At 37.1% G+C, this 25482-nt stretch overlaps 1 protein-coding gene across 4 annotated transcripts in view; it reads left to right on the top strand.

Annotated features, from left to right (window-relative positions):
- Nucleotides 1-24661, top strand: part of DISP1 (dispatched RND transporter family member 1) — a 93243-nt gene extending 68582 nt beyond the window's left edge. For all 4 annotated transcript variants that reach the window (XM_069800069.1, XM_069800068.1, XM_069800070.1 and 1 more), the window contains 6 exons: nucleotides 7630-7659; nucleotides 11722-11845; nucleotides 13124-13251; nucleotides 13688-13785; nucleotides 15883-15980; nucleotides 21006-24661. In XM_069800069.1, coding sequence (XP_069656170.1) covers nucleotides 7630-7659; nucleotides 11722-11845; nucleotides 13124-13251; nucleotides 13688-13785; nucleotides 15883-15980; nucleotides 21006-24650 — 4123 coding nt within the window. In that variant the 3' untranslated portion in view covers nucleotides 24651-24661. The remainder of the gene's footprint in view (nucleotides 1-7629; nucleotides 7660-11721; nucleotides 11846-13123; nucleotides 13252-13687; nucleotides 13786-15882; nucleotides 15981-21005) is intronic.
- Nucleotides 24662-25482: the final 821 nt, after the last annotated feature.

The following is a 25482-nucleotide window of genomic DNA, read 5'->3' as shown; positions in this document are numbered from 1 at the left end:
AGACAAGAACCTTTATAAAGCTTGATATCTCAGCTATAAAAATGTGAATTGACATCTATAATACAGTTGCCAAATAGCATATTGATTTTTGGTCTCTCTACTACAAAGACTTTCATTTTGCTTACTTTTATGCAAAAGAATAGTCTTAGTAGAAATAATTAGTAAGTATAAGGTTAAGCAAAGCTGCAACACTGAGATTTCACACTTTTTAATAGGATGAAATAGCAGTTAGTTTCAGATCATCTCACCCTGATAATCTAGAGATAAAAAAAATCTTTCTGGATTGTTCCTTGACATTTTATGTGGGAGAGAACAAGAAAATTCTTTGCATTTTTCTTGCTTTCAGTAAAACCTTAAAAAAGCAACTTACCAGAAAACTGAATTGTTTGTCATCTTTACAACAGCCTTCTGCTGCTTCCTTTATAGATATAAGTAAAGCTAAGTGCAGACAAATAAAATAAACATACATGTTTAAAAAACATCTAGAGAGTATTTGTGATTAGAATCAAGGAAAAATCTACACATCACAGCAAAAAATTAAATTGGGAGGCTTGCAAAAAGCTTTTTGGCAACTTAATCTGTTGCATTTGATGTCTGAGTGATTGTAGTGATTGTTAAAATGATAAAGCACATAGGTGTTATATCTAATATAGCAGCAAAAGCTAGCTTTATGTTTAAGAGCAATTAAAATTGTTCTCATGGGTCAATGACATTCTGAAAACATGAGGGTTTTCTTCCTCTGCAGGGATTTGGTTTGTATTGTATGTTCTAATGGAAGATGTACAATAAGATGCATGTCTCATTCTATCCTGCGGGGATTTAGCTTATCCTTGAGTGTAATAATGACAAAAAGCTATGTTTTATCGATTCTTGTAACCAGATCTACCAACAAAGGGAATACTTTCCCTCTGGCAAAGTAAAAGCATTGGGGTTAAACATCTCATAATCTTTGGACAGGGGAGTCTTTATATTGATTATTTTTGTTTGTTTTTCAGTACGTACAACTATTTATTGTAACTTAACATTTTTGACTCAAGTGAATCTTTAAGTGAAAAGCAAGAGTGCAAAATTAGTTTTTCTGTTATTGGCCTTTTAATGATTTTTTTTTTTTCTATTAGTATGTTTAGACACCTGTGGTATACAAGGTGCTTCAAAAAGAAGATATAGTTTGTGTACTAAAGAGTACAGTATTTCACAAATATGCTATGTATTTTTATGGATGTGATGTTATTTGTATCAAGAGAAATAATACATCCCTCTTACGAATACCTTCATGAGGAAAGTAGAATTAAGATGATGCAAGGCTGTCAGTGTTTGTCCATACTGCCAGAAACTGAAGATGTTGCAGATCTACTGCAATGTCTACAATGTTCATTTACTCTGGATCCTATTTTGTTAGAGCAGTTGTCATGATTGCTTCTGCTGCTGTGTCATCTGCAGTACTGTTAGTGATTGCTTTACATCCTTGTGACAACTACTTTATGATAAATAGCTGTAAGCTATGCATTTATTTTCAAAATTTTGTGCAGCTCATCACCAAAATGAAGGAGACCAGCCACCTGACCAGTTAGTTTTCTTTGAATGATTGTTTGGAAAGTTGAGCTTTTCCTAATCTGTCAAGTTTCTGTCAGTGACCATTTCTGTGCTACACTTGTGCCTGGCTTTGAGCCCTGAAATTATGGTTGGCTGTCACTGTCATATTCAAACGTCGCTGAGCGTGGACCTCAGCTGGATTTGCTAAGGGATGACATTTATCAGCAGTCAGTACTTTTTCATCTGAGACCAGTTCATGCAATGAAGTAGGAAAAGCGGTTGCAAAGACTGGTGTGTATCTTTTTGAGATGCTTCTAGTCCGGTCACCTGGGGGTTCATAATAAACTGTTTGATGGCAGGCAATGGTATGAAGAAGAGTGGTGCTTCCTTAATTAGTGCCGGTTCCAGCTGGGAGATGGTACCTTTCAACTAATGGTGGAAGCTGGCTCAGCTGCAGCAAAGCACCAGAATTGGCTGGATATTGCTGCTAGGAGTGCAGCTTTCTGCTTCTCTTAGCTGCTGTCTACCAGGAATGAAACAGAGGAGAAGCACCTATACTGACAGTTACGGATTTATCCGTGATGCTGTTAGTTGTTTCCTTACACCTTTGAATAGGGTGCAACAATCCCAGGCAGTTCCTCTGTGCTGCCCCATGTCAGGGTGTTAGCCCCACAGGCATTAATTTTAGCTCAAAGTCGAACTGGTTTGTTGTTCCTCCAAGGAGAAAAGCCCTTCTACATCTGAGCTTCAGTCTCTACATCTGCACAGTGTGAAATAGAAATTATTTGCATTTAAGTGGTGCGAAATAAATCGGAAAGCAAATGTTTAGCCAGGGCAATATCCAGAATTATAATATGAATTTAAAATGTTTTAGGAAGGTATTGTTTGGATAAGTTAGTACAAACATATATTTTGGAATGTGTTGATGCTTTTTAACTGATTTTTTTTTTTAAAGTTATTACCAACGTAGGCAGGAATGTTCCTGTTCAAAATCATATTAGTATCTCTTTCAACCTTTTAGGTTATTGATAGCTGCTAACACTTTTTTAAAATGCTGGTTGCTCTGCAACAGGTAGAAAACTCTCTTCAAAATATGCTTCAAACACAGCCTGTTTTGCTAATTTTCTATTTCATGGCTACCTTCTGCAGGATTTCTTGCATCCGCTCAGGAAGCAGCTAGCAGCTAGCATTGATTCCTTGTGGTGTGAGGCAAAGGGGGTTACTTAAATTGATACCTTTCTCACCTTTGTGAAGAAAGACTGCAAAAGAATGTCTTGGAATATCTAGATACTTTTATTGTTCTCTGTCATGTTCAGGTTTGTATTGCCCTGAAATGCATGAGGTTAATGAAACAAATATACTGCAAAAGCAGTAAACCATCCATAATTTTATTATTAAGTGTTAAATTCATTTGGAACAGTCCCATGCCGAGGAACATGTTTGTGAAATATTGCTTTGTGCCATGTAATGTCCAGGTGACATGAAGGTTATAGAACTAGATTTAATAATACTTAATTTCCAAAAGCTTGCTTTCCATTGTGAGTCTTGAAATTAGGACCAAAGATCCCTCTCTGCTTATACCCATGCCAGTCTATTAACTTTCATGAGAAAACTCATTCAGTGCTGTAACTGAAAGGGAACTTTGGCTTCATTGAGAACCTAAAGGCAGGATGTGGCCAAGTGGCATGGCATGTTCCCCTTCAGGAAGCTAGAGCCCTAGTTGTCATCTTTCTCAGATAGAAAAATATGTAAAGCAATAATAATTTTTTTATGTGTGTGAACTGCCCCTGTTCGAGGTGCTATGTACGCAAAGGCACAAATGTTTTCTGTTACTTCACTGTTTGAAATATAGGTAAAATGCTGAGGTTAAGTGCTTATTTAGGCTGGAGAGGTGAATATTAGAGCTGTAATAGTCCAGTTCAAACCGGTGCCCTGATCCATCCTCCGGATACTCTTGTTATTTCCTACAGTAAACTTTCAGATATTATAGCAACACTTTTTAAAAACATCACTCCTTTTCACCATGTTGCACAAAAGGATGCTGGTTAACCAAATACATTTCTTGTTGAGAAATGTCTGGGGTTTTTCACCAATCTATTTATCTTTTCTTTATGTAGTTCCTAACTGTATGATGCTCAGTCTAAACTCGCCATTAGGAAAGGACAGGGTGAAGCAAAGCATCTGGTGCATAGGGACCGAGACTTGCAGTAAATGGTCATAGAATAGGACTTGTCCTTTTCTTCCCCTTTCCCTTCTCCCCCCCTTGGTGCGTAGTATGTATTAGATTTTAATCAGTGGCTGTAATCTGTGTAATAACTGGGTCATGCTAGTCCTGTCACAAACAACTGTGATTGTCACTTTCTGCTGTCAGATTTGTGAGAACTGAGTACAGAGGTTATTCAATACACAGATCAACTTGGCTTTTGTCCCAGCAAAATAATGGAATTCACCATTTCTTTCTCATGAAAACTGATGAGGATTTTTTTTTTTGTCTAGACTTTTTTGGAGGTTAGTAGTGTTATTTAAAGTGGCTAACTAAAAGTATAATACTTCAAAAATTAGATACAGCAGCATTACTTAAGTGGGAAAGATCTGGTTTTGCCATGCATTTCTGTATTTTAGTGCATAACTAAAGAATTTTTTTGGGCATAGTTTTCAGGGATAACTTTTCCTATTGACTGATATAATAGAGTCATCACAACAGCTGCAAGGGATTGGTTACACTGCTGGAATTCACCCGGGTGCACACAGGTTTTTTTAATGCATGCTTTTTGAAACAAAACAGTTTGATAGCAGGTGTGACCTTTAACCCTTCCTAACTTTGAAGAACTTAATCATCATCATTTGTTCAGCCCTGAATATATTTTGCAGGTGGAGGAAACAGAGGGAAATGTAGTTTGGTTTTGATGGGAAAGGGGGAGGATGAGGAATGGTTGTGTTGGTATTTTTACCCCTGTTGTTTAAAACAAATTGGGCAAAGTTAATTTTTGAAAATTCTATCTAAAACAGATTTTATGTTCTGTTGAGAAAATCTGTTTTGTCATATAGTTACAGAGATGTAATTGAAAGATAGAGTAAAGCTTGAAGAGAGAAATTTAAAATGTGCCCATCTACTAAGATTTTGTATGCAGAAGGGGCTGGGAGAGCTGTGGAAAGAGTGAATATACAAGAAGATACACTGAGAAGGTGCCTGCCTCGTCCCCAGAGGGTTATCAATTACACATTGGTCCTTCCCAACAAATGTTTGTCTTGCTGGCTTTTTGAGGACCTCAAATGAGGTTCTGTACCTCACCAAGCAAACCCTTGTATTTGGGGGGAGTGCATAGCGTTGTGGACATGGCTCTCTGGATGAACCAGCTAACCCTTTATAGAGTCATGGAGATCATGGTAATGGTCGTACAGCGTGGTGTATGAGGACGTGAATAGCAGTGCTGCAGCCCGTGCAGAGGAAAACATTGCCTTTACGGGACTGAATTCTCAACTAAAGCACCTGCTTGTTTTTTCAACCTTGTAGATTAACTTTGGTGTAAAACTGGGTACTAAAAATGACGGAGTCCGAGGATATGGAAGGCAATTTTATCTGCCAATATAAACTGAAATAGTCATATAAACATTTATACAAGTCAGCATGATTACAAAGCTTGTGCTAGTTATTGTCCTTGGATGGCTGTTGACTGTGCCAAATAGTTGTATGGTATTGTTGCTTGTGGTACGGTCCATTATGACATGGATGAAAATGGGACTCACTTTCACAAGTGACTGAGCACATATGGAAATTCAGATTTTTACAAATAAAAGCTAGAAATTCATGTTTTAATCACCATATTAACAGTAAATATGTCTGTATATATTTCTCCCTAATCTGTAAACACAAGAGCGTATGCTGCAGTTACAAATTACAATTACAGCGCTCTGTTTTGGTGCTGAATTAGTCCATGAAAGGGCTTGTCTGTTCGAGCGTTTCTCTTCATACAGAAGTTTCGTGAGTTCTGATTTAAGTAAATAGTTTCTTACTGTCCAGCCTAGGCTTAGCTGAGAAAAGTTGGTTTTGTGGTTGAGGCTGTAGATAGGATGGCAAGCAGTCCCCTGAGCCTGCCACAGCTTCTTTTCAGCATGAGGCAACTTACTGTTGCAAAGTCATTTCAGAACTCAGTTTATTTGGGTTTCTGTACGTTTTGGCTGCTGACAAGTCTGTTGTTCTTGTGGTGGCACCAGAAGTTTTTGGTATCAGTTGTGAAATTGAGTATGCTCGATACCTCTGAAAGTCAGATTTGTGCATCTGGGACGACAGTCTGAAGGTTGGTGACATTTCATGGATTTGATCTTAATTTTTGTGGCTGTATTTAACAGAAAATCCTTGTCTCTGCATTTCCTTAATCCTTGAGTTACTGCAACTGCAGATTGGTTATTTGCTCCTCCTTTTCCCCAGCTTCCTCATGGCTGCAGGGAGCAATTTTTACTGCTATGTACTACCTACAGGCATGTCCCAGTTACCAACTCTGCTGCTTCGTTGTGTTGGAGCATTTCCAGACAGTGAATTACAGCTGCTAGAAATTTGCTTTTATACAAGTCTTATTTTTTACAACAGTTAAATTAAAATGGATTTATATGTCTTGAGGAAATAAATATAATAGCTTTATATTTCTTGATGGAATGTTCCATCATAGTTATATTTATGTGCTATATTGCTTGAGACACACCATGAATGAAGATGAAGAGTAAAAGAGGGCTTAGCATCAGTGCTTAGCTTTGCTAGCTTAATTTGTTCTTCCATCCTCTCTGCTGAGGGAAGGAACAATAGGAATGGTCACGTTTATATTACTCTACACTGTCAATTACATTTTCATCGCCCTTTTGCTATCATGTTAGTTAGCAGTGCGTAGAATATATATCTGAAGTGGCCCGTTGCTACGTTAAGAGCTGGTTTGCACTGGATTGTACTTTTTGTTTGGTGTAACACAGTGTTGTGAGTCAGAGGCTCAGCTTTATGTGGATTATTTCCCCTTTACCTTTACAGTCACTCAAGAGTTAGAAATAGATACAGTCTAAGCAGTACTCACACCTAGTGTGGGCATGGTTGCAGCTATCTTGAGATGATTCTGCCAGAACATTTTGGTTCCCCTGGACTAGAATTTCAGCCCAATGTGTTGAATCTTATGCTTCGAAGGACACCAGATCTCATTCCTGAGGACCAAACTTTTGTGAAAATCTTCGAGGAATCTGAAGTTTGAACTGTTTATGTGGTGGTATGAAAGCATACAAATCTACTCTTTTGGAGACCTCAATGTAGAAATACTAAGTGATCTGTTTTATGCAAGGAGCTGTTTCTTAATTCATTGTTTTCTCTACCTTTTTAAAGAAGTAATATTAAATGTGCCCCTGGTGGTAAAACAAGTCCGTAACTTAACTGAAGCCATAGTATGGTTAAATCTTTGGAGTGATTGTATGTCGCATTCACAGACAGGAAATTCTTGAAAGGACTTGCAGATTCTTCATGGGAATTTTTTTTAAAGTGAAATTCATGTGAAACTTACTGATCCAGTAGTGAACAAAATGAAGTGCTTGCTGAACAGTGGTAGATAAGAATAATCTGCATTTGGGTTTGCTATCTCCTCATCAAAGTAATATTGTTTATATTAGATTTTTAATAAATAAAGTAATTTTTTGTAATGGAATTACGAAGGACAATTAAGAAGGCTTGTGAATTGCAATGTCAGAACATGGTGTTTTGGTTGTCTGTTCCCATCATATGCAAACTTTATCATGATTTTCAATGGTACTGAATTTTTATCATGTTGGTTTATTTGGTCTCTTGTTGAAAACTGGAAAAGCCTCTGGAATAGTAATCCCAAAAATCAGCTGCATAAAATTCCTTTTGAAAACCCAGCTGTCTTTGTAGCTGTAATTATTCTCTGAATTACTTGTTTGCAAAGACTCAATTGAATATGATTGTATGCCTTTTAAAATAATTCATATTCTAAAATATCTGATTTTTATGATTTATTTGCTTTTCCATGTATGGGAAGAATTAAACAAATTGGCATGTGCTTGTATATTTCATATATTTTCAATTACTCTCTTTTTCCCTCCTTCCAGGCCAGCCAGACCATTCAAGTTACCAAAAAGGTAAGGTCTAATACTGTCACGTGAGGTTTGCAGAATCATAAAGGCAGTAGATGAGGTGATAGCAAAGCTGTTATTCCCCACACAGTGCAAGAGTAAGGAATGTTCAAGGAAAATAGTAGGCAAATTCAAGCAGATTTTAAAAGAAATACGTATTTCTTTATGCAGTGGGTGGTGAATTTCTGGAACTGCCATAGGAGATTGTGGAGGCAGATAGCATCAGCAAGTTCAAACAACGTTCAGAAGACTTGTTCTGCAATGGGTCCCTAAATAAACACTCAAAGGAGGAGTCAGGGACAAGCTCTTTAACATCCCTAATCACACATCTGTGAATCCTGGGGGAGCAGGAAGGGGATAGACCACAGAAAGTGGCCAAACTCATGTGCTCTATTTATGGAGAGACAAGTAGTCTCTCCGTAAATACTGGGCCAGAATTTTAAAATCTATGCAGATTTCGATGTTCCTTGTTTTCAAATATTTGATGGCATTTTTTGTTACTATCTGTGCCATTCTCTTTTTTTTATGTACGCTATCTGCACAAGCTTAAAAACTCTGTGACTCGGTACCTTTTTGATTAAGGGTTATTCTGAGAAGTGGCTTGGTAGTATCATCAATACTGATGAAATAACCCAACAGAAAAGTTCAGAAAATTTCACCGTAATGATCTTTTCTTCTTCGTAAAACTAGAAACCCCATGCAATCGGGAACACTAGGTTTGGACTGTATATGCTCTGAAGAATGGCAGGGTCATAGAAAGCAACAGAGCAACTTATCTAAAACTGTTAGTGCATCAGTAATAGCAACAAGAAACCATCTCAAGTGAAAATACATTAAGAATATAATCCACCTTTAGGTTTTGCTTTCAGTAAAGAACAGGCCTGTTTGCTAAGTATCTGGTTTGAGTTGCATAAATCTGTTTGTTAATTATGAATTCAGTCACGCAAATGTCTGTTCCTCATAGTGACCTCTTTGATACGGAAACTATATATGGTATGTTTCTATCTCTTTATATGAGACTAGGTAGTGGTTTAACCTGAGTATGTCTGCATGTAAGTGCTGAATTGAGAAGTTTAACACTATCCACGTGTTATGCTGTACCTTAAAACAGGAAGGAAAAGTAGACACTATCTTTTTTACCTTCTTTTGAAGAAAGCATCTGAGGTCTTAGATTACCTTGGGGCAAATTGCTTGAAACCAATCTTTTAGTGGTGCTAAATGGGTGAGATAAATAATGATTGAATTACTTTACTGTATCTCCTAAGCATTTTTAATTATTTAAAACGTGAAAAAAACCCCCAACCCCAGACCTTTTTCAGGTGTGTGAAAAACATCAGGAGAAAAGAAATTAATAAAAACTATAAGGCAGCTTAAAGCAGTGTTACCATTCTAACAACTAGATTGAAATCAGGGGGTGAAATGGCAGAAAAAAGAGATTTCAGTCAGTGTCATAGTTATTGAGAATTCATTATTCAGTGCTTGAATAGTTTGGAGGAAAAAAAAAAAGGTGATAATGTGTCAGTGTAGCTATATGTCCAGCTCATTGCACAACCGTTGTTTTAATTAGGCACCAAAAAGCAGGAGGTGTTATCCTGATTTAGAAAAGTAATAAAGGATGTGCTTAGCACTAAGGATGTCCTTTCTGAATGTGATTCCTTGAGTGAGGAATTGATTTAAGCATTTTTTCTCTTGGACTCAGACTTTTTCAGGCAAGTGGTGATTTATGCAGAATCTAAGTCAGGGCAGTGGCTTACTTTTCACAGAGAAAATAAAAAGTAACTAAACTCATGGCTTTTTAATGGGTGAAAAATAAAGTAACTGTCATCTGTTTAGCCACTTACAGTGGGTTGGGATCGAGGCTGGCTGTAGGCAACTTGGTTGGAGCCAGAGCCCTCAGCAGCACCAAATGATGCTCAGACAAGTAAAATCAAAATATAGTGTGGTTAGTCCTTTTTGATGTTTTAGACCAGGTCAGCTTTGCTTATCTGAATTTCAGCATGTGATACAAGAAACAGGACAAATTTGCAGGTGTAAACAAGCACTTACTGTTTTTTTTCTGTATGTGGCTTATTAACATGTTAAAGACTTCACCTAGGACATAGGGGTTTTTACAGCTAGTGACTGAAGCATTTAACCAATTTAAGAGCTGCTCAGCTGAGAATGGAAGCGTAGAGACAACATGTCAAAGCAGTAAATCTGGCAGTAGTGATGAATAGGAAAATAAATCTTTTGGGTATAATTTTTATGACTTCAGAGCAAATGTCTATAATAGTCAATCTAGCTTGGTGTTTATGAAAAGTTAGTCCTATAAATAGGAAAATTCTATTAGGTCATTTACTTCCCTTCACTTCTACTTTGTACAATTGCTCATCTGGCAAGCTGCCCCTTTGTGATTCACTTTTTATTAATAAAAACTTAAACTTCAGATTGCTTTTCAAGCTTTTGCTAATTAACCTCTTGTGTAAGAATGTAAGAATTATTCCACGTTTACCTAATGGGAGATTGAGATACACCTAGGGCTTTGGACTTCCTTGCTACTTAAAGCTGTACTTAGACCCTTAGACCATACCTCTTTCCACATGCTATGGAAAGTCAGCAATAAGCTTGCTCACTGCTGTTGAGTTTACAGTTAGAAAACTGGGAAACCGTTGCAGGAGTGAGGAGCTGGGCATTACCTCCCTTCTTAGCAATGGGACAGAAAATTTCTGTAGAGCCGATAATGGAACTGTGATTAGATAATGAGTTGCTCTGAAACTGAAAAAGAACCATAATCTTTTAAGACAGTAGAAATAAGTAAAGGAGTGCTCTGCTATAAACCTTAATGTTATGTTGCATGTAAGTTGAGGAGGAAATAAGAGTAGAGATCTTCTTAATCAATATTTAGTGTGTACGGAGACTATCGGTATAGAATAATTCATAGCCTATAATTATTTTTCTAATGCCTTTTAAAGTTTATGGGACTTTCTGTACTCTCTTTGCTCCCAAGATTAGACAATGTTGCCCTTGAAACATAAATTCTATGAATTCAAGTCTTTACTGTAAGAAAAATTATTAATAAATAAAGATTTATGGGTTTCATTTTATTTTCTGATACTTTTCTGTCAATTTAACAAAAATAAAAAAATGTTGTGAAAATGATGAAAATTAGATTTACATATAAAAATTCTTACACTCTTAATTTAGAATGAACTAGGAGTTAAAATCCGAGGGTATGTGTTATACTAGAAGACTAAACAATTAATGCTGATTAGTTTATGTATCATGTCGCAACTCCCTTGGACCTTTGAATTTATAACAGATTTTATGGATCATTGGTATATAAGGCTTGAGTATTTTTTTAAGTGACTTTTAAATATAGAGGAAGTGTTTTCTTTTGGGTCCTACTTTAAAATTGATTTTTCCTCTCTTTGATATTTTTCTTAAAAAAGCTTAAGCTTTCAAAGAAGAAACTGCAATGTTTTCTATCATTAAATTTTTAACAAAGCATCTATTTTTAGTGGTCCCCAACCATGGATAATATCCATGCCAAAAGTTAACTCTAAAGTTAAGAAATAGTCTTTAACAGCAGCTTTTACTTCACACATGCTTTGGGGGGGGGGGGCGCATTTTTTAATGTAAAAGCATTTTATGTAAATTATTTCTATGGCAGTTTTAAATATTGAACATGTACTAAACAACAGAAATATCTATTTCAGTAGCCTATAGTTAATCACATCTGTAGCAGCACAAAGAAAATCTGAGATAAAGTCTGCATTTTTGTTAGAATTCTGTGGGAAAAAATAAGTCTGATGTGAAAAGCTTTTCTATGTAAGAATAGAAAGTTTCAGTATGGAGATTTGATAGAAAGTGTTTGGGTTTGTTTTTTTTTTTTCTCCTTAATTCTACACTTTTTTTTTTAAACTGTTCCCAAACAGTTTCCACCCATTTATGATAGCTAGCTTAATTTCCTGTAAGTATAACAAAGCAAACAGGTCAGTGTTTAAACATGGTTCTTTATAGAAGTATGGAGTACTTTTGTGTGTAACTTTCATTTCTGTAACATCTTTTTCTCTGCCTCTTTCCATGTAGCTATGCTGCGCTGATAGCAGACTGGCCTGTGGTGGTCCTGGGCATGTGTACTGTGTTAATAGTGGTGTGTGCGCTGGTTGGAATATTAGTTCCAGATCTTCCAGATTTCTCTGATCCATTGCTGGTAGGTAAATATTAATCAATTGCATTGTCAAATAAGTTTTTTTGGTTTGCCGTTTTTTCAGTGATACCAGTAAGTACACAGTACTTGAAAGTACACAGTAAGAGGCAAGTAGAGCAATTGATACCTTCCCCTTAAATTGACATCTGCCCACAGGAAAAAACTGACTCTTAATATGCCTGAAAAGGTTCCTGGTACTATGAACCCGTTTGGCAATCAATTTCCAGGGAGATTCAATTGGTACTACGCTTGCAGAAGCAAGTTCTGTCTAATGAATCCACAAAAGAAATTAGTTGTTACAAGGCTCTTTAATTCCTCTAATTAAAAAAAAAAAAAGTATTAAGTCTTGACATTGGAGCAGCTAATGGTGATACAAAGATGCAGTTGCCATCAGAGAGCATTATCCACTAGTTTAAATTCCTTCTGCATTTTCCTATTGAAAGGTCATATGTCCTACAGCAGAACTGCTGTAGATTGAACAATGTAAATTCATCCCAGTTTTAGATGTACAGTACAACACAACACAGACCATACGTTCTAAATCAGATTTCAAAGAGTGAGGACCAGGATCTATTAAAGGAAAGGGGATTCTAAGTGCCTTCTGGGGATGAAATTATATCCATATTGAAAGACTGAAAGTAATTTTTATCAGATTCTGTTAAATACTGTGCTAATTTCTTACTTTTCATGAGCTGTCTTACCCATGAGTAGCTTTCAGGACTTTTATTGAAAATACTGTATTTAATTATTATCCTCAAATAAAAATATACTGTTCCTATAAGTTATTGTTATTTATATCATTGTAGCCTATATCTGTACATATCCATATGTAATGGATGTTTCTTGAAAACAGCCAAGTTATTAAAATTGTTTCAAAGTCACTTTCAGAATTATTTAAAGATTCACCTTATTCTTGGAGAAATAGAGAAGATATACTTGAGTGTTTGTAAGCATATTTCATCAGTAAAGAGTGATAACTGAGACACAGAAGAGGACTTTGTAGAATGCCCTTGTTCTGAAAACTAGTTTGATAGACTAAATTATCATCACTTCTCAGGGAGAGAGGTAGTACGTGCAAGAATTCTTAATCCCTTGTCACTCTATACAGTTGGCCATTATTTTGTCTGACCTGTCATAAAGCATTTTACCTTTAAAAGTAGATGCCTGGAGTAACTATGCTTCATAATGAAAACTATCCATCACTTTGATCATGTTTCCACTTTCCCATTTGAGCTGAAGAATGAAAAGTATTAATGGAATTTTATGATGATCTTGATCTAGGGTTTTGAACCAAGAGGGACGGCCATAGGACAGAGATTGGTCACATGGAACAATATGGTGAAAAACACAGGGTACAAAGCAACACTGGCAAACTATCCTTTCAAATATGCAGATGAGCAAGCTAAAAGGTAAGAATTTGTATTAAAAACGCGTTTTATTTGGGCTTTTTTGTGTGTACATAGTGATTGCTCCAGTGCCCTCTGAAATTAATATATATATTGCCACTGATTTCAATAAATACTGAATCTGATCATCTACAATTCTCAAGGCATTTCACATGGAACTAGGTATTTCCCATCGCAAGCTCTTTAAAAAAAGTGTATCATTTTAGTTTTCTCTTTAATTATGGATATTTTCAGTACTGGGCTCAATGCCATTTCCTTTGAAGTCCGTAATTTAAACAAAATATTCAGTGAATGTTTCACTTTTTGTATACCAAAGTCACATTGGTAAAAATAGGTTTTCTCATATGTAAGAGTTATTAAAATGTGTGACTTGTTTGGATACTCCTTCTATTAACAATCTCTTTGCTAAGGTAAGGTAAAACTATTCATTCTGTTTTAGTCATCAAGATGACAGATGGTCAGATGATCACTACGAAAGAGAGAAGAGGCAAGCAGACTGGAACTTCCACAAGGATACCTTTTTCTGTGATATTCCAAGTAAGTAGAGAAATGATGTAAGGAAGGCTAAAAACTTCTGCCAGTTGAATGATTTCTGAGCTCTCCTGTATATTGTATGCCTTATTAGGAAAATATTTTTTGCTTGGTATATTCACGATAAGCACCTTTTTTCTGCGTGCAGAAGTCTTCGAAGAAATTGGGCCGAAATGTTGTCTTCTATTGGTTCTTCCTAGGAAGCAAGTGTTTTTACTTAAAGTCCTTCCTTTAAGTGGTTCCATTTCCTTTAAAAATTTTTATTAGTTATTGGTAATGCTGATCATTGTAAAAGCAGTGTTTTGTGTATGACTGTAGAGGTAGCACTTAATTCACACTAGGGAAGAAGTTGTGTTTTATCTGTGCCATTAACTTAACTCTAAGAAATCAATCTAAGTCAAAATACTTTTCCTGTATATATCCTAAAAGACAGGTCATATCTTGTACAGAATTTAGGAGTTTGTTTAGGAGTTTGTTTAGGGGGACACCCCCCCCCCCCCCCCCCAGTAAAAACCCTACACACACAAAATAACCCAAACAAAACACCTCCCTCGAAGAAACAAAAATAAAAAAACCCTCACCTTAAAGTACTGAAGGCTTATGAAGCTGTCTAAGTTAAACTAGAGGACAAAAAAGACAAAGAAGTCTTTATTGACTTTTACAAGGCATGCTGCAAAACTTTGATAAGTCCTGTTCTGGCAGAGAGCATGCATTAGCAGATGTAGATCTTGCCTGTATTCATATAATGACCTGGGCTCTTTTGCAGCTACTTCAATATGTGAGGACTGATAACAGAGCACAAAAACATAATTGTGAAATTATTTGTTTATATTACTTGATCTGAGAGAGCAATGACTAGTAAAGAGGGGTGAAAAACAGATTTATGATTTTTAGTTTCGATTACGGTATGGTCTTACATTTAAGTGAGAAGATGAGAGCAAGGTTGTCATTTCTGCTCCTGTGAGCAGAACCAAATTAGACTAAGCATATCTTGTGTAAGGAAGAGGAAATGTACTTGAAACTCTACAGAGCATAAACTGCAACTTGAAGCAGAATTAACTCCTCTTATCCTGCCTGCTGTTTCTGCATAGTCTCACTCCCATTCTTTCCACTACTGTTTCTGCATAGTGTCAGTTGTGGCAGTCATGAAGGAATTGCACTTCTATGGGAAAGTTTGCCAGTCCATTATGTAAAGAAAACAGTTGATTTCCTCTTGACCCATTTCAGTCATTCCTGGTATCTTTCTTTGTCTGCTCCAGGATCTGCAGATTTCAGTTTCCTTGATTCTAAAGCATGGTCAGAGATCATAAAGCACTACCCCTGAGTCTTTTCGTTACAGTCTTGCGAAAGGCAAAAATTCTGCATGTTCACAGCAGTGGGAAAAATTCAGCCTTTTGGGGTTTGGAATATTGTAATTAATATGATAATGTTTCTTAACCCAAAGTACCATACTGTGTTGCGCAGTACTGTATATTTGTGTTTGTATATATGTTTCCTTTGTTAGCTATGCATAAGGATTTCACTGTCACTAAGTAACTGTTTCCTTTCCTAAAAGCTGTCTTCTAATAAATGTGATTTAATTTGTAATTTAAGCTCTATGTGTCTAAACTGTAGAATTCTTAAAAATGGCCTCAAGGACATCACAACAATTTCCACTGTAGACATTTGCTTCTAAAGCAAAAACATTCTTGTAGAAACAGCTTTATAATTATTATTTATATTCCCAAATGACTTACTAAATCAGCCTTTGATTACTATTATCTGCGCACTGCCATTATGCTGTGCCAAGAATTTCATAGCTTGCTGATTAGATCTTTTGATTTTTGTTTGTCATATTTCAGAAGATAGTTTGAATAGAAGTGTGTAGAGCTTCTAAGTGGTACATAGTATTGAAGATGCCATATTTACTATAAGCACTTTAAGGAAACTGAAACTTTCATGTGGACTGAGTCTTACAGATAAATAGCTCATCTTGAAAAGGAGGTGGATTCCCATGACTTGACAAAGATTTCATCTGTGTCCTTTGAATGGTGGGATTTTGCCTCAGTCTTTGATACCAGACAAACCCAAACAATCTATAAAACCCCCCTCCTGTAATTCCAGGTGATCGCTATTCACGAGTGGTGTTTACATCAACAGAAGGAGAGAATTTATGGAATTTGAATGCAATTAAGTCAATGTGCAATGTAGACAACTTGAGGGTAAGTAAAGATGGCATTTAATTTGTTTAACTTGCAGATATGAAGCATGCATTTGAAACTTTGGTTTTCTGCCCATTGCCATCCAGTAGCATATGAGAGGACTTCACATTGTTCATATCCTTTTCGAATGGTATGTCAGCATGCAGACGAAGTTAAAAAACAACTTTCAATTTGTAAATCAGATTATATAGGGGAATTTATTTGGTTTTGCTACTAATACCATCTAGAATGGGGTGGAGGAGGCCTGCTTCAGAAGTTTTTTTGCAGAAAGGATTATCTTAACTTTTGTTGTGTGTTTCCTCTTAGAATATTATTCCATGGATTTTTGTTCTTGTTTCCCAGCAAATAATACATTTTTCTTGCCGTTTCACCTTCAGGTGAACTAGCTGCATTCTCATAGCATATGCAGTTTTCTCTGACACCCAGTTGGTCACTCAGATTTTTTTTATTTTTTTTTTTTTAATTATTATTTTTAGGTCAGAAGAGAATAGGTTGGCAGAGGGACATCAAAGGAACATAGATACAGTAGCTAGAAAGGTAGCCTAATTAATTAGGTGTGCATAGTGATACTTTCAGAGTAATATTAATTTTCTCTTTAAAACTGAGAAAATGAAAGAAGACATTTTAGCTTTGTCTATCTGGCACCATTGTAATTTTTCCTGGCTTTCCTTGTACTCAGTACCTTGCATAGTCAAAATAACCATTGTAATAGCCAGCTTCAGAGGCTACCATAGCTTCTTTTACATGTGTTAGAAGACAGTTTAGCACTCTGATTCAATTCGATGTCTGGTTTCAACTGGTGGAAGTTAACTGACAAAGGCTAAAATAAAATAAGCATTCAGATGGTACATTTGTAAAATATAAGCTTGTCACTTGCTGGAGTGAACTCCTTTGAACTGCTGAGTAACCATAAATTTTTGCGTACTGTTGACTTTGTACGGAAATAAAGCAATATGTTTTTCTTCTATTAATAATGATCCGTTTATTTACAATTTTTTCTCCTCCAAAACAAAAATAATCATAAATTATTAACTTCATATTATACCGCATTTATTTCATGAGGAATATTTTCATTATTAGATTTGTTTATTGTTACCTTTAGACAACTGTATTAATTTAGCGAATTCCCAAACTGTTTTCCCTAACAGCTGGCATTTGCTTGCTTAAAATGTTGAGCTGTAGCAAAACACTGTATAATGAATCTCCCTTGGCAGTCTGCTGACAGGCATTTTGTCCTGGTTGGCCTCTGTTGGTGTAAGTGGTTTTTGCCTTCACATGTTCATGAAATGTTCCTTATTTCCCCATCAGAGATTATTGCACCAACAGGATGGCTCATGTGATTACCCTTTATCTCTTTCAATCAGAATGAGCCAGGTGAGCAAAGTATAGTATTTAAACTAGCCCAGCTTAGTTTTGAATGAACTGAGCTAGGGAGTGATCATATCGCCAGTTCAATCAGGAGATACAGCGGGGAATAACCTTTTACAAGGGTAAAGACTGAGAGTTAAGGAGGAGATGCTAATCTGTGCATTTAGCTGTAGAAGTTTAGTCACATAAACAGCTGATGCAGGTAAATCCCGGATAGTATATATCATTGCAAAGCTATGCCGTCTGAATTAAAAAAAAAAAGAAAATCTGTATAACAGAATAAAGACAGTTAATTACCTCTGAAGAATAATCTTTGTAATGGTTGTATTACTCCTGAGGATTTTTCTTTTTTTCCTCCCTATATGCACATTTTACTAATAATGTATTGTTTCAAGTACTGCTTTATTTTCTGAGGGAAGGACCAAACTACTTTACTTCAGAAAACAAGCACTGTACATCTTGTATCCATAAAAATAGCTCTTCCTTTGAAATAAGAACACTTCAGAAATTAAATGTTGGCTACTTCAGCTACACCCACAGTTGCGTAGATTTTTATGGAGAATATTGTTGCAGATAATGTTTCTGTGGATCTTTTTTGTCATTTAGGTATTTACTTAAGAATATAGTAATTGAACATCTCAGCTGAGCAGAAGGACAGTGCATCATGATAGCAGCATTGATTTTTAGCTAGTTAGTAGACAGAACAAGTTGATATGGTTAGGTTTTGCAATTATTGCTGGTCTATGTTTGTAAATTTATAATAAAAATTAGATACTCGGGGCTCAGAAAGGGCTAAACTTTTTTTCATTAAATTTTTTAAAAAATCCTTGTTACTTACAAATAACACGTTCAAACGATTTTAACACTTTCTAACAATTTCTAAGAACTTCCAACACTTTTTAGAACTCATGAAGTGCTGTGATATGCCCCACTTCCGAATGCGAAGTTTGGCTAGCAGCCAGTCCCTAGAGAGGATGCTGACTTGCACTGCAGCTATCAGAAGAAATTGATGACTTCAGTGACCTTCTGGTCTTACAGACTGTCTTCTGGCTGTAGTTGGTTTTGTTGTTGAATTCATGCTTGTTCAGGGCCACAGTTCTGTTGAAATAAGTGGCAAAGCTTTCTGTATTCAAAGACAGGAAAATCAGACACTATTTTCTGGAAATGCATACCTTGGAATTTATGTATTTTTCTGATGATAAGCAGGATTTCAGCACCAACTAGTATTTGCTTTAGTATGAACTAACAATATATCCCTTATGTGTTAATGGTATTCCCGTCTGCTTGTAACTACTTTAACTATATGTTTTACTGACATTTGGGGACTCCATCCTGCAGCTGCTCAGCATATGGTAGTCCTATAATCTTCATGGAAACTTTACATACAAAGTAGCTGTAGGAGGTGTTCTAATTTTTTACTACTTGGATAAGAAGAGCCCTTTTTTTCACCTGTTAATTGCAGAATATTTTCCCTATAAACTGTAAACAGTTATTTTATAAACTTTAAACACTGTAAATGATCTCCTCAGACTGCTTCCCCAAAACTGTGTATTTGTGATTCTCTGTCATTGTGTAGATCCATTTGGGCAGGGACAAATCTGCCCACAAACACACCATGTGTGCAGGTTGCACCACTTAGTTTCCTTACTTGTTCCAAAATAAATGAAAATGTTGCCAGTGGCAGACCAAGTCTGGCAACAGCAAGTTGGCCTTTTCAATTCTTTTGGATCATCAACAAAGCCCAATGCTACAATATATTAACATTTTACGTAGTATTTTAATGAGCTATCCAGAGCTTAATTTCGTATTTTAATTTCTAATTTCCAGCTGCCAGCTCATGTTACTTTATCTTTGGCAACAGTTACTTTACCAGTGAATGTTTATGGCCTGCAGCAAGTGTCGAAGAACAGCATATAAACCTCATTGTCCCATCTTGAACTTGAATACATAGAGAAGACAATACAATCCTTTCCTTCCAATTTACCTATTATATCCTCATAGGATTAACCTGGAGATGTGCCATGAAAAATACAGATATGCTATTCCAGTGCTTCCTTTTATTTAGTAGGTTGTTCAGTTTTTCCTGAGTTTGCATCTGTGAGTGTTTTTATCTGGAAACAATCAAATGTGAATTATCCTGTTTTTTTGGAATGCCAGTTTGTTATTGTTCAGAAACTGGTTGACAAAAGTAAGTCCATATTAAAGCTTTAACTGCCATGAGAATCCCCAAGTGCAGTTTTTTTGTCTGCATTGTAAAGGATTGCTAATAATAAACCTGTGCAATTTTGCTAAAAAAATAAAAAAAAAGGCAAAAAAAAAAAAGCGAAGTGGTATACTTAAGCACACAGCTTTATTAATGTGACTGTATTAATGTGTGTTCATTCTATGTAACTTGATTAAGAATGAAATTTTACATATATCTATTTGAAGGATTAATTCTAATTTGTCATGTTTAACAAGCCAGAAGTTCTGGCTTTTAAGACTTATATTCCCTGTGCCCTGTCAAGATTGAATTTTCCCAACTTGAGAAAATTTCCCTGATCTAACCTTGTTACTTAAGAGCTTCAGTTCTATTTTATAGATACTTTCACTTTTGTCTAGCAGCGCCTTATGGTGATTTAGCTAAGTCATGCTCTGACTGGTTTCAACTAAATCTGGGATATTGTTGAAGTGAAAGAAGAGTATCCACATAAGGGATTAACACTCCTATAGCTAAGGAGAGTCCTTAACCAAAATGTTAAAATTGCTGTCATTTTTTTAAAGCTCTGGTGGGAGTTCCTAGGCTTTGGGCAGTCACTTGAGCTGACAACAGCAGTCCTCCCCCATGACCCAGCTCTGTGCCCTGTCTGCACTTGCCACTGATGCCTCCTTGTCCTGGTGACATCTCTGGCTTTGCTGCTGCTGCATCCTTCTCCACTCCTGAGTCAACTCTTGAGACTTTGTCCCACGGTGGGTGCAGGATTCAGAGGCATGACCGTTGTCTCTGCACAGTAGGGCTTACTTTGGGGTGCGTCATGCCAGAGTGGAATTATCTTGTGCTCGTGCCTTGGAAATCCTGCATGACTTAGGGACACACAGTGCCTGGGCGGCAGGCTGACGTTGTTGGGGGAAATGTCTGTTAGCTGTACAAGAGCTAAAAAAGACTCATAAAGTGAGGGTTGTAGAAGAGAGGTCAGATGATGGAAGTCGTCGTAAAGCTGTCACATCCTTTCTTTCTGGATGGTAAGTCCCCGCCTTTCCTAGGAACTTCAGTATGTGGTTTCAAGCAGAATGAAACTTCATTCATGTATGGCTGATTGTTTATTTTCAGGAGTATAGCATGAGATAATAGAAGAGAGTTAACAGTCCTCAGTCTGCGAAAAAAAAGATTCACCTCAGTGCATCTTCAAAGAAAGAATTACAATATTCTTAACGTTTCTGCCAGTGTTATGCCACTGTGACAAGTCAGTATACTGAGTTACTGCTGGTTTAGCCTGCTGCATGTAAGAGGATACTGATCGAAAACAATGTGTGTGGAAATAAGAATTTAAAATGTTAACACAAAAGAACTGTAAGCTGAATTTTCATCACTTTGGTATTTTTTTTGTGGGTGAATGTTTCTAATAATTCAGACTATTACTTTAAACTGGATTTTTTGCCCTGCCTGTCTTTATACAGATCAGATCCCATTCCCAGTTTGGTGATCTCTGCCAGAGAGCCACTGCTGCTTCGTGCTGTCCCAGCTGGACACTGGGCAACTATATTGCTATTCTAAACAACAGGTCATCGTGTCAAAAAATTGTAGAACGGGATGTCTCTCACACCCTAAAGCTGCTTCGCACATGTGCCAAATACTACTACAATGGAACCCTGGGGCCAGACTGCTGGGATATGAATGCCAAAAGGAAGGACCAACTCAAGTGTACAAATGTGCCTCGCAAATGTACCAAGTACAACGCTGTTTACCAGATCCTTCACTATCTAGTGGACAAGGATTTTCTAAGCCCAAAGACAGCTGACTATGTCTTACCAGCTTTAAAATACAGCATGCTCTTCTCTCCGACTGAGAAAGGGGAAAGCATGATGAGTATTTACCTAGATAACTTTGAGAACTGGAACGCTTCTGATGGTGTAACAACCGTCACAGGGATTGAGTTTGGAATAAAACATAGATTGTTTCAAGATTACCTGTTGATGGATACTGTGTATCCTGCCATAGCCATTGTAATTGTTTTATTAGTTATGTGTGTGTACACAAAGTCCATGTTTATCACGCTGATGACTATGTTTGCAATAATTAGTTCCTTGATTATTTCTTATTTTCTCTATCGGGTAGTATTTAATTTTGAGTTCTTTCCATTCATGAATCTCACGGCATTGATTATTCTTGTTGGGATTGGAGCAGATGATGCTTTTGTCTTATGTGATGTTTGGAACTACACAAAATTCGATAAACCTCATGCCGGAACCTCTGAGACAGTAAGCATCACATTGCAGCACGCTGCTCTTTCCATGTTTGTCACAAGTTTTACTACCGCTGCTGCCTTCTATGCTAATTATGTCAGCAATATCACAGCAATCAGGTGTTTTGGTGTTTATGCCGGCACTGCCATTTTGGTCAATTATGTTTTGATGGTTACATGGCTGCCTGCTGTAGTTGTATTACATGAACGATATCTTCTCAATATTTTCAGTTGCTTTAAGAAACCTCAGCAGAGGGTATACAACAACAAAAACTGCTGGACAGTATTGTGCCAAATGTTCCACAAGATTATTTTTGCAGTGTCAGAAGCATCCAGGATATTTTTTGAAAAAGTTTTGCCATGCATTGTTATCAAATTTCGATATATTTGGCTTTTCTGGTTCCTTGCCTTAACAATTGGTGGAGCATATATTGTGTGTGTAAATCCAAAGATGAAATTGCCATCATTGGAGCTCTCCGAGTTTCAGGTATTTAGGTCTTCTCACCCATTTGAACGATATGATGCAGAATACAAAAAGCTTTTTATGTTTGAACGTGTCCACCATGGAGAAGAGCTCCACATGCCAATTACAGTAATCTGGGGTGTCACACCTGAGGATAATGGTGACCCTTTAAACCCTAAAAGTAAAGGAAAGCTGCAGCTAGATAGCAGTTTTAATATTGCTAGCCCAGCTTCACAGGTTTGGATTTTACGTTTCTGTCAGAAGTTAAGAAATCAAACATTTTATTATCAGACTGAAGAACAAGACTTCACAAGCTGCTTCATTGAAACATTTAAGCAGTGGATGGAAAATCAAGACTGCGATGAGCCATCTCTTTACCCCTGCTGCAGCCACTGGAGCTTTCCATACAAACAAGAAGTTTTTGAATTATGTATCAAGAGAGCTATAATGGAGCTAGAAAGAAGCACAGGGTACCATTTAGATAGTAAAACCCCAGGGCCTCGCTTTGACCTAAATGACACCATCAGGGCAGTGGTGTTGGAGTTCCAAAGCACCTACCTCTTCACATTGGCTTATGAGAAAATGCATCAATTCTACAAAGAGGTGGACTCGTGGATTTCAAGTGAGCTTAGTTCTGCTCCTGAAGGTCTTAGCAATGGTTGGTTTGTGAGTAACCTCGAATTTTATGATCTTCAGGACAGTCTTTCTGATGGTACTCTGATTGCCATGGGTCTTTCAGTTGCTGTTGCATTTAGTGTAATGCTTCTTACAACTTGGAATATAATTATCAGCCTTTATGCAATAGTTTCAATAGCTGGAACTATTTTTGTCACTGTAGGTTCTTTGGTTCTTCTTGGATGGGAGCTAAATGTGTTAGAATCTGTCACTATTTCAGTGGCTGTTGGCTTATCTGTAGATTTCGCTGTGCATTATGGAGTGGCTTATCGCTTAGCCCCTGACCCTGACCGAGAGGGAAAGGTCATTTTTTCTTTAAGCCGTATGGGTTCTGCTATCGCAATGGCTGCACTGACTACATTTGTAGCTGGAGCAATGATGATGCCCTCTACAGTGTTGGCATACACGCAGCTTGGCACTTTTATGATGCTTATAATGTGCATTAGTTGGGCTTTTGCAACGTTCTTCTTCCAGTGCATGTGCCGATGCCTGGGACCCCAGGGCACTTGTGGCCAGATCCCACTACCAAAAAAAATGCGGTGTAATGCCTTCTCTCAGACCTTCTCAGGAGCCCAAGGAGGCAGAGGTCAAAATAAATCACATCCTGTTAGCAAATACCAGCTGGACTCCAGAAGTCAAAAACCAGAAATGGAGCACGAGCACTATGAGCTCGAGCCTCTGGCATCACAAACCAGTATCTGTAACCCTGCAGAAAAAGTGACTTATGAAGAAACTCATATCTGCTCAGAGCTCTTCAGCAGCAGGCCTCAGAACACATGTATGCCTATGCATTCAGCCTATAATAGTGAAGTGAGTAAAAGCATAAAAAATGTTGCTAGTTCAGCTACGCTACAGACATCTATTGACCAACACACCATATGCCCAATTTTCTCTCAAAACAGGCAGTGTAGCTGTCCTGATGCATATAAACAAGTGGCTGTGAAGTGGAGTCCACACTCATGTCAACAGTTAAGTGACACCTTCTGTTACCAGTGTTCTCCTTCACCGGGAACCGTACAGATCCAAAGCTCTGTAGCTCCTCTAAATGCTTTACAGCAAGCTGCCGAAGGTTACGTGCATCCAGTCCAGCACGTCCTCCACTGCAGTTGCCTTCAAGGAAGGCTCAAAAGAACAATGACGCAGACCTCTCTCCCTAAAAATTTTTTCCTCCAGTCCATGCAACAGTTCCAGGCACATCAAAGATTAAATAGGACAGAGTCACATGCTCATCAAAACCCAGAGGAAAATGTAAGAACTGTTCCAAAGGTGATGAGCTCCTCACAGTTTCTCTGCCGAAACGCAGGACCTCTAATAGTGCATTGCTCTGAATGTGAGAACAGTGTATCAAATAACCAAATGGGATTCTGTCAGCAGACAGACAAGTGTGATGAAAAGGGTGGTACAGAAGTGAATGGGCTTGAAAGCAAGAAAGCCTCTCTGTCAAAGCAGAAAAAGAAAGCTGAGGGCAAGATAGATCAGCGTTCTTTGCAGAATGACCAGGTTTTGAAGGCTGACCAAAATGATAAAAAACATCTGCTGAATAGATCAGCGAGAGAGGCTCGCTACGAGGGTTGCCGTGAAAATTCACACTGTTGTAGCAAGGCTATCACAGTGAAGTGCAATTCTGTTGACTGTCAAATGCCAAACATCGAAGCCAATGTGCCTCCTATGTTAATGCGCCCAGAACTTTCCAATGAAAGTTTGTTAATAAAAACACTATAATAAATCTTTAATTTGGCAATCCTGTGTCTTTCTTTTAGAAGTAAGTTTAAAACATTGAAAAGGAAAGTCCTGAATAAATATGAATAATAATTTGCATTTTGAAATGAAAAATGTATTTTATAGAACAGTAACACTTATACATTTTATAAAGCCATTACATGTAGTAAAACCTGATGTTGTCCAGAATGTTTTTTTGCTGTAACTCATAAGGTGGATTATGCTTAATTTAGTTTTTGTCCCAGAGCATTAGCATTTGAATTCTCCTTATAAACCATCTCAAGAAATAAAGCATTACAAAGAAACTCCCTTTTCTGAAGCCAGGGCTTGTGGGATTGATAATGTTTGGGGCAGACTGAAATTGCCAGATTTTCCAAGTACGTAATTTACCGTTATTCTACTGCTGCTGTGGCAGGCTTGTGCGCACCTTGAAACAGCAGCAGGACTATAACTGTGTTCATTCAGGATTGTCTGAAAGACTAGCTCTGCAGGGTAGCCTGTTTTGGGAATATTTTTAACTATTTATCCTAACAATCTAAAGAAAAGCTCTTGGAGGTTAACAGCACTTGTACCACCATTGTTGCATATCTGTGTATATAGTGCAATAAAACATTTTAAACTGCCCTTTCTGGCAGTTACTGTATAGACTTTACCATTAAATACTAGAGAATACAGGTTGAAACAATAGTAAGTGAACATTATTTACATCTCAGTGATGACAAGAAAAGTATAACTCGTGTATGATGTATGTATATAAAACCAGGACTTATAAAATTGGGCATGAAGTGCCTTGCGATGCCGAATGTTTTCCCACCAAGTATGGAAATTAGAAGTA

Source organism: Haliaeetus albicilla, chromosome 13, assembly GCF_947461875.1.
Source record: "Haliaeetus albicilla chromosome 13, bHalAlb1.1, whole genome shotgun sequence".
NCBI lineage: Eukaryota > Metazoa > Chordata > Aves > Accipitriformes > Accipitridae > Haliaeetus > Haliaeetus albicilla.
Note: the sequence above shows the minus strand (reverse complement) of the source record. Positions and strands in the feature narration are given on the sequence as shown.